Source organism: Gymnogyps californianus, chromosome 7 (genome assembly GCF_018139145.2).
Source record: "Gymnogyps californianus isolate 813 chromosome 7, ASM1813914v2, whole genome shotgun sequence".
NCBI lineage: Eukaryota > Metazoa > Chordata > Aves > Accipitriformes > Cathartidae > Gymnogyps > Gymnogyps californianus.
The window spans coordinates 22,163,652-22,173,361 of record NC_059477.1 but is presented as its reverse complement, the minus strand read 5'-3'; the positions used below and the strand labels follow the sequence as shown (position 1 = coordinate 22,173,361).

The 9,710-nt window shown below is 36.6% G+C and overlaps 1 protein-coding gene across 1 annotated transcript in view; it reads left to right on the top strand.

The window, feature by feature from the left end:
- Nucleotides 1–238: 238 nt before the first annotated feature.
- Nucleotides 239–9,710, top strand: part of LOC127018657 (collagen alpha-1(XXVIII) chain-like) — a 35,778-nt gene continuing 26,306 nt past the window's right edge. The window contains exons 1-10 of the mRNA XM_050900381.1: nt 239–395; nt 1,187–1,755; nt 3,451–3,471; nt 4,851–4,910; nt 6,097–6,150; nt 6,453–6,497; nt 7,317–7,343; nt 7,635–7,679; nt 8,323–8,367; nt 9,015–9,068. Of these exons, the coding sequence (XP_050756338.1) occupies nt 239–395; nt 1,187–1,755; nt 3,451–3,471; nt 4,851–4,910; nt 6,097–6,150; nt 6,453–6,497; nt 7,317–7,343; nt 7,635–7,679; nt 8,323–8,367; nt 9,015–9,068 (1,077 nt within the window). The remainder of the gene's footprint in view (nt 396–1,186; nt 1,756–3,450; nt 3,472–4,850; nt 4,911–6,096; nt 6,151–6,452; nt 6,498–7,316; nt 7,344–7,634; nt 7,680–8,322; nt 8,368–9,014; nt 9,069–9,710) is intronic.

The window sequence follows — 9,710 nt, the reverse complement described above, 5'->3', positions numbered from 1 at the left end:
GGACAATGCACTATGCTTGAAAATCACTCCAGTATGTCTCTGTTTATTATTTATTACATATTTTGGAGAAGATCTTACCAAAAGAAAATAAAATCAGCTCATTTTTAGGGACTATATTTTAAAATAAAGCCTGCTAGCAACCTGTTGAAGCAAAATTGAATAATGTTTAATTGTCCTCATACTGCTGTACTTCTGTTGTATTATTTGTGTTGTTTAGGAAACAGAAACCAAACAAATGATGTTCTTCAGATTCTGGTGGCTTTTGTGGATACTTGAACACCATGAGTTTTTAGCAGAAGATCTCAGGGAAGAAAAAAGATATGGATTGAGAAGACCAAAACCTAAACACATTCTGTCAAATACTGTAGAAAAATATCCCAGCCCAAGTGATCAAGGTGAATATTGTAATTTTAAAACAGGTGTGGGGTTTTTTTCCCTGATTCATTTATTTGGATTCTGGACTACATGGCCAACTTGCCCTCTAAGATATTGCTTACAATCAGCCAGGCTTGCCCCATCCTACATTTTCACATGCCTTATTTTTGCACTTTTATCTTTTTACTCCCATCTTTTCCCTCACCTTTTGTGTATTTCAGAAAAGCAGATTACTTCTGGGCTTTTTTATGATATGGCTGATTGATAGCCTGTTACTGTCACAACAAGAATAATAGCCCATATAACTGTATTTCTATAGAAGTAATGTCATCAGTAGTTCAGAAAATTAATACTCTGCAGATCCTGCTTTTGGAAACTTTTAAGTCACTGGATGCGAGTGTCAGTACCAGGGACAAAATCTAGCTCTGTCAAATCGCATTCCAGTGTCTTATTCAGTAAGACTCATTTTCCTGTAGATGACTTCCACCTTCCCAGTCCTCATCCTGATAGGATATTCAGTGAAATACCAGGCAAGAGGACAGAATGAATGCATAAAACCACTACAACATTCCTCACTTCATACTACATATCACCTCACCTTCAGTTTCTTATTCCTTGGGGCATCTATTCTGGAGCAAATTCCTCAGCCTCTATATGCTCTGTCTTCATGAGGGTCTCACACTTGTGATCACAGATGTTTTAAAAAATTTCCATAATTGCACTCCCACTTTTGACACCTAAAATACATGTAAGGGTAGAATGAGATTTAGTATGAAATCACTCCACTCACCTACCTACCTATTTATTCTAGATGAAGACTGCATTCTGGAAATTGCTTTTTTACTGGACAGCTCCGAAAGTGCTAAGGACTATAATCATGAACAGCAGAAAAAATTTGTACTGGAAACAGTAGACAGAATGAAAAGTCTGCAGCTTAGTTCTGGACGTACCCTTAGCTGGAGGATGGCCTTACTTCAGTACAGCAGCACTGTTTTCATAGAGCAAACTTTCCATGACTGGAAAGGTCCTGAAGCATTCAAATCCCACATTGCTCCCATCACCTACATAGGTCATGGCACCTACACAACTTATGCTATAACTAACCTCACACAACTCTACATGACTGAAGGGACTCTGGGTAGTGTGAAAGTAGCTGTGCTCTTCACCGATGGAGTGGACCATCCAAGAAACCCAGATATTTTTGCAGCTACAGCTGATGCTAAACACCAAGGAATTGTATTTTTCACAATGGGAATGACCAGAGTGGCTGAGGAGGTTAGCAATGCTGCCAAGCTCCGGCTCCTGGCCAGCGTCCCAGCATCCAGGTTCGTTTTCAACCTCCAGGAGAAAGAAACTGTGGAGAAGGTTCTCAAAGAAATGGTATGTATGAGAAAGAATTTGAAATAGTTATAGGAACATATGTAAAAAATTGTCTTATTTCCAATATTTTGAAACGCTTATGCTATTGAAGAAACCTGTACTTTTTACATGTTAAAGCGGCCCACTTATTAATAAGACCACTGTGCCAAAGTACAGGTTTCCCTTCTCTCCCTACCATTCAGATCTTGCCAGCCAAAATATTTGAAGTTGGAAACTGAATTAGACTTAAAGAGATCTATTGTGAAGTTATTTTTATCTCTGTTTTTCCTCCTAACAAAGGTATTTTAAACCTCCTTTCTTAAAAAAACAACCAATTTTTGACATCCTAGTGCTTTCTTCTGTAGCAAGTAGGAATGTGACATTGCCTTTTGTACCAAAAAAGATGCAGCTCTTGCAGAAGTGAAAATAAACTTGTAGACCTTAATGGAGATATGTCAATTTAGATAAAAACTGAACTTGGCCATAGACATCTTTAAATTTCCATGGAAAACCTACCACATAATCAAGAGGAAATGTGTAAATTGAGCTTGAAGTTTTGCTTGGATGCCTCTTTTCTGCATGTGAACTTAATTTATAATAAACATTCCCTGCCAAATACGGAGAATAGAGCCATCCTCTAGCCTATAAATCTGGTGACACAAGCTGTGGATGAAGTCCTGATCTGAGCATGCACAGAGATATAAAATAGAAATATGAACCGGGAGACTTCTGCAGTGAAATTGACACCTAAGTGATCTCATACAGGCCTAGAGCATGTACACAAGCTGGTCTTCCTGTCTGTCTGTCCTTCACTTTGACAGCCTGCCACTCTGCATTGGTTTCCCTGCATATCACCCTTCCTATCTTCTCTGGTATTACCCTTGCTTTCTGTATCGCAGCAATCACCTCTCAAGTGACTAAACACACTTTATTTTACCTGTTCCAAGCAGGCAGCCATCCTCAGGTGCCTTCTTTTGAGAACACGGCTGCTGTCTGGTATAAATAATGGCTTTGGCATAATTATATGTGCATACCTGTGAATTTTAGAGATGTGTATTGCATTGCTGCTCATCAACACATTTATGTCCTCTCAAGAGACTACACCAGTTGTGAAAAGTGGGGGGAATGCATTGTATGTGGGTGTTTCAGCTGTAGAGATCTTCTAAAAAATAACAGAGCTAATTTGATGATGATAACTTCATGTGATCACTGTCAAAGTCAAATCTTTTCTAAGGTGTTCTTACTGTTCTCATTTTGTGTGTGCCTAACAGTATGCATAGAAGAGCTTCTGATTTTCTCAAGTGTAGAGTATGTATCATTTACTCCTACTGGGGAGCTGGTGCTATTCAGCACTTTGGAAACAGTGTAGTTTCTGGGTGCATTGTTCCCATATACCTAGCTAACTATGTTGGTTTAGGTCTGTTTACGATTGTAATTTTAGCAAATTATGGCTGGACAAGGAGAGTCAGTGATTTGTGCAGTCAACAATCTATAGTAGGAATTGAAATTATTATTTAAGTTATTTTTTAGAATGGAGAGATTGCTAGAATGTTTCTCAGAAATTAAAACTTAATTAATGTTAGTTAATATGTTAATTGCATAATTTAATTAACTAGCTGCTGAAGCAATTTATTTTAACATCTTTCAGTGTCCTTCCTGTAGAGCTGGATTATGACTTTAAGTTTCTAATTTTGTTTTGAATATCTGTCTTTACAGAAAGATCTGTCTGAGGAAGAGGTACGTATTTTTTTTTCCTGTACAGAACTACTGCTTAATATAGACATTTACAATTATATGGAAACATAATTCAAGAAAACTGATAGCTCAGGATTGGTTAAATATTGAGTCTAATAGGATTGCCTTCAAGTAAAACATGCTTTTGTATTTGCAGGACAGAGCTTTAATTTGCTATCCTAATGTCATTTACTTTCCCTCCTTATTTTCAAAGTCAAAAAAGAACAATGTGTGAGTATTCAGGTTAGCAAGAATTTGCTCATACATCTTGGTACATCATCCAACAGACTCAGTGGATAAGAAAACATGACACAGAGCTGACTGCGGTGCAGTTCTAGCCCTTGATGCTCTTCCTATGTAATAGTTAAAAAAAGGGATCTTGAACAAAGCTCCACCATTGCACTTTTCCAATTTGTCCACACTGTGTCACCCTGACTGCAGGCATTGGTAGGTCTGGCTGCCATTTTGGGGGGAATAAAGTCAGCTTTCCTTTTAAAGATGTTAGTCCTACTTAAGGTACAGTTATCTCGGGCAAAGACTGTTCTGATGAGCAGTTCAAGGCAAGTGCTAAATATTATGAGTGTTTGCAAAACTTGAAGCATTTTATTTTTCACTTATTTCCACTGGCATGTTGATCTTTCTCTGTCAAAATAAATTCTGAAGTAGTAGGACATTCAATGTTATCCTTGGAAAACATATTGTTACTAATTGGGATATTCAGCTAAGAATGATATTTAAACCCTTCACTTCTAGACGTCTCCAAGCTGAGTCGGGGTTTAATAAATAATAAAACCAAAAATAAAAACAACATTCCTTATTCCTCCTCCAAAAATAACCCCAGTATCTGTAATACTGTAATAAAGAGATGACAGAAGAAAAAGGAAGATTAGAAATTATTATAATGAATTGCATTAACTAGATAAAAGTATACATCCATAATGTGTTTTGTTTAGAGATCAAGCTAGAGCTAAACTATGATCTATCCTACATATAGTGGAGTAAAGTGGAAAAAGGATGTAAGATGTTTTCTTACACCATTGTCTTGGCTATCTCTACAGTGACTAGTAATCAAACCAAATCTACATAGATACAGCATACCAATAAACCGACCTTGTGAAGAGTTTGGAGGTAAAGCCATTATCAAGATGATTGAAATTTCAGGAGTAGGAATGATACGGATCTTTGGATGGAGTGTAGGAGGCCACAGTCCTGATGAGTGGTCAACTGACAGTTAAAAGATTTCTGTAAAACATGTAAATATAACTGGCTTCTGGTCATTACTGGTGTACTCGGACTAGCCATACAGTAACTTAAAAGCAATGTTTATGTGTTTTCTGTGTCTTCTATTAAAATGTGCTGATTTGGACTATTTTCATTCAAAGTGTCCCCAGGCTGCCACATGTAACTGTGAGAAGGGGGAAAGAGGCCTTCCTGGCCCTGCTGTAAGTAGCTGTCATTTCTCAAATAACTGATATACAGTGTAAATCAAGATTTACTTCATTGTTGGAATTTTTTTAGGAAATTATTTGAACCCAAATCCTGAGACAACAAAAGTTCACATAGTCCTCCATAGTTACGTTGCATAGAAATGTCACACTAGTAGGAAATGCACAGAGAGACCTGAGAATGCCCTGAGACACTGCCTCTGAAAAAAGAACAGTGTGATGTGGTGAGGCTGGCCTTTTAGCCACAGCAGTTTAAAAGGAAGGAAGGAGCAACTTTCCTGTGTGGAACAATAATTCACCTGTTACAACCAGACAACGAGACCAGGTGGATCTAACTAGCCCCAAATCAAACATTAATATCTGAAAAGCTCTCTGAAAGCAAGAGAGAGATCAAGAAGCTGAAGCATTAGGAACAAGTGAGACGAGACTTGTAAAGAGGGTAAAATAGACTGGACTTCTTTCAGAATAGTCTTACAACTAGAACCCCTAAGCAAAGCTAGGGGATTGCTTCATACAAGGTTTGGTGATCTAAACTGCAGGGTTTTTGTTTCAAATAGAACTCTTGGAGCTGAATGGTGTGATATTATATCCCTAACATTGAACCATAGTACCTTATAGCCCTTGCTCAAGGTGAAGGGACAGTGTTAGAGTTTGAAACAGAACCCTAGAGATCTGCCCATCCTCATCCTTTTGACCTGAACATCCTATACGTACATAAACAGAAATACACACCGGTTTTATCCTGCACAGTACAGCACGCTTTAATTGAAAATGTAGCCTCTTGTGTGCAAACAGTAGTTTTGTTTGGGTTATTATTCGATGTCTTTACTTGGAGAGTGCAAATACCTCTTAAACAAAAGCATACACCTCAAAGAGTTCAAAAGAAAACAAAACACCCACTTGGCAAGCTGGGTAGCTACAAAAACATCTGATCACCTCTTTTCTTCAGAGGAGACCTGAACAATTTTTGTTTACAACAAAGACAAAAGAGAAAAACGGCTGCCTATTGAGTTGGTCCTGCTGCTCCCAGAAATTCAATTTCAAGGTTATGGTAAATACAGAGACTTTTTAATATAAATCTATAGGAAGCAAATATCCTAAATAAAAAAAAAAAGTGCATATATTGTAAAATAAAATTATTTGACTAACATATACTGTAAGAATTTTATTTTGCTGTTTTCAGGGTAAAAAGGGTCGCACTGGGGATGACGGAGCTCCAGGCCTGAAAGGAGCAAAGGTGATGTGATTTTTCAGATTTAGGAGAAAGATTTGGTACTTCATTAATACGGAAAGACTATCCTAATAGTGCCCATGTACTTTCCACCTGTGAATTTCTTAAACTTCATCTACCCCCTTTTGCTGTAATAAAGACTAAGGTTCTTTACAAATTAAAATCTTATATCTAACATATAGCATCATCAGCGTGTAAAAAGAGGGAGCTGGTATTCTTCCTGTATTGCATTGAGGTATCTACTCAGATAATCAGGACAATACTATCTTATCCTGATTTCACTGATCTTGATGTTGGATTATTCATAGGGGGAGCCAGGTCTTAATGGAATCCCAGGACGAGATGGAATAGAGGTAAAAAAAAGATTTGTTTCCCTTCTTCTCCAATGAGCAGTGCTCCTTCAAGGCAAAACACCACTTTTTTTTTTAAATTATAATAGCAAATTTCTATTCTGGTTTACCAGCTAATGATTCATTAACACTAGAAGAACTGAAAACATTATCATTGCTTAAAGAAAGGGAATAATTCCTTCTTATAAGACTAATCTAGAAAATGCTCTCTAATAATACATAGTCCCTCCTAAAAAGTGTGAAAAGCTCTGATATGATAATCTAAGAACATTACAGAAATTGACACTCTGCCTGCATCTTTATGGGTCAGTTTAAATTTTTCATTTGGCAAATAAAGGATCCAGTGTATAATACCAACAAAAAAGTTGAATGAAATACATACAGGAAGTAACTGTAGGACCAGCCTCCTAGTGCTTAACTCTGAATTCATTCACATATGAATCACTCTGTATTTTCTTATTTATTCAGTACATCCTTTTTAATTAGTGACTTTTTTCTTGCTTTCTTATTTTAGCATGTTTCTCACTAAGATGGAAATATGAACTCTAGTTGCTCTGCTTTTGCATCATCATAATCCCAGTCTAAAATGACACTTTCATAAGATTTGTTCACACATACAACAGCATCTATCATGACCAGTAGGTGCAGTATTTAGAGTCATATTGCCATGTTTATCAGAGATGACCTTTTCTACCTAATTGTTCATTATAACCTGAAATGCTGTTTTTCTAGAGAGAGTAGAATGTTAATGGCACCACTACTCACATTCTTGCATTTGGGTTATATATCCTTACAACCTGCTTTGCTTTTTTATTTTCCCAGGGGAAATCTGGATATAAAGGAGAGAAGGTACTACTTTTAGTCAGAACTTCTGCTTACATATAGATATTTGATGTTATTATTATTTATTATGTATAGTGCCATATTTCTTATAAATACTAGTAATGAACAATAACATCATCTTACCAGCTGCTGCACAAGCTCTAATAGAAGATGTGTTCCTTCCCCAATGAACTTACAGCACAATTGCTATAATATGTCATGAATAGAATAACATTTAGGTTTTCAACTAAAGCACCCAAAGAATAAGGATTATATGCTCAATATACCTCATAAATATTTATTCCTGTTCCTTTTCAGGGTGAAAGAGGTGAATGTGGAATCCCAGGGATAAAAGGAGACAGAGTAAGTAGCCACAAAGTTGTTATGCTTTCAGGAAACACAGTTAAACTACAGGAAAACTACGACTCCCTGAATAACAACCATGGTGATAGATTTAAGGCAAATATTAATTCTAAGGCTGAGGGAAATTAACAACTGACAGTTTTAAAAAATGAAGTGAGCAAGGATACCATTTTCAGTAACTTTCTCAGCTCCTTCTATATTTTCATGTGATTCCTCTTAAGGCCCAAGCCTAAGCCTGTTTATAACAATGGTAAAACTCTACTTGACTTTAACAGAGGCAGAAGGCTTGAAGTAGTAAGCAAAGGGAATGAGAGGTGAAAATGAAATCAAGGTTTCTAACATCGATCTTCAAGATTTGGTGTATAAGTGCTGTGAATATTTTAAAGAAACAAACAGAGTTTAATCCTGGATTACCAGTCCTTGATAATTAACTCTGTTCATTCTTACTCTGTATTCTGATTACCACAGTCCATTTTAAAAATATTTATTCAATACTTGCTGGCTGCTGAGCTTCTCTTGATTTTATTTTTTATTTTAATGTAAAGATATCTAAATAAGATACCTTAGTAAAAAGTTATCTGAAAGTGTTTTTAACCAAATCTAAATACACATAAATGTATCCTTTTTTTCACTTGCATTTCAGGGTCCTGAAGGTCCAGTAGGCCCCAGAGGAACAAGAGGGCTACAGGTAAAAAAAAAAAAAAAAAAAAAAGAAAGAAACTATAAAAACAACAACAATACCTAGTTCCCTGGGATTCAAAGCTCTGAAATTATATCATACCACAACCAACATGGAATCTTTGAGTCACTGAGTTCAAGGCATCCAAAATCTATCTTCTTAAACAGCAAAATTAACAAGAACTTGGAGGAGCAGTCTAGACAAGTAAATTATCCTTATAATTCATTCAGTCTCAAAGACCACAGCAAATACAGTTCCATAAAAACCAAAATCACTCATTTCCCATTCAGTGTCTTAACTATTTCATTATCTCACAGAAGTACATGGAAACACTTTAGTCTCTTCATCCCAATACTCTTGGACTGAAGGCCAGGAAGCTTAGCTCATCATAGATGTTTCAGTAAATCTTGACTATAGATTACCTTTAATTGTATTCAAATAAAGAGAGCGCCAACTTCTCTCCCCCGATTACCAGACCCAGCTCCAACTGAGTTGAGTAGCTGAATCTATACATGCATCAGAAAGCAAAGCTTCAGTTCTGAAATGTTTGTAACTCATATTTTCATGCAGACTACAGCAAATTAGAGATTGTTTTTCAAGCTGCCATTGTTCTGAAAGCTTGAAAAATCTCATTAAAACCACTCCTGTTTTAATAGGGTCCACAAGGACACTCTGGAGATCAAGGGCCTGAAGGCCTGCAAGGATCAAAGGCAAGAACTGCATTATTTCTTCTCTTTCTTAATGTTAAAAGGTATTAATACAGCCTTACAACAATAATGCTTTTATCCTTATACCCCATACCCTTCTTGTAGGGGATGCAGTTTAATGTGACATTGCTAGCAAATCATCTACTCTCTGTATTCTACAAGGTTCCTAAGAAAGGTCTTCATTTGCTCTTTGTATTGGATTCAGGTCCAAATCACACTCCAGTCTTTTCTCACAAACAGTTAAAATATGGCAGTATCACAGAATATTACTTAGCAGCAGCGTAGCATTGCATTTCTTCAGTTTTCAATTTAAAACTGTTTTTTTCCCTAAGTGCCAAGCAGGAATTCTGTTTGGGTTCTCAGACAAACTCTTCTCTTGAAACTGTACATTCTCAAGAAGAATTCTATAGCTCAAAATTAGTAGTCCCCCTGTTTACTGAAGCTCAGCAGAAGATATCTGAAAGTCGCAAGGATGAGTGCAATTCAGGACACAGTCTTGCAATGGGCCCTCTGAAGGTGGGCCACAGAAATCACCCAGTGCTTCACTGCAAGATCCAGTGCCCTCTGTAAACATAAAATATTTTTTGTTTGTTTGTTTGAAAAACGTATGATTTACATTTGTTAAATCCTTAAGATTTGCTGGGT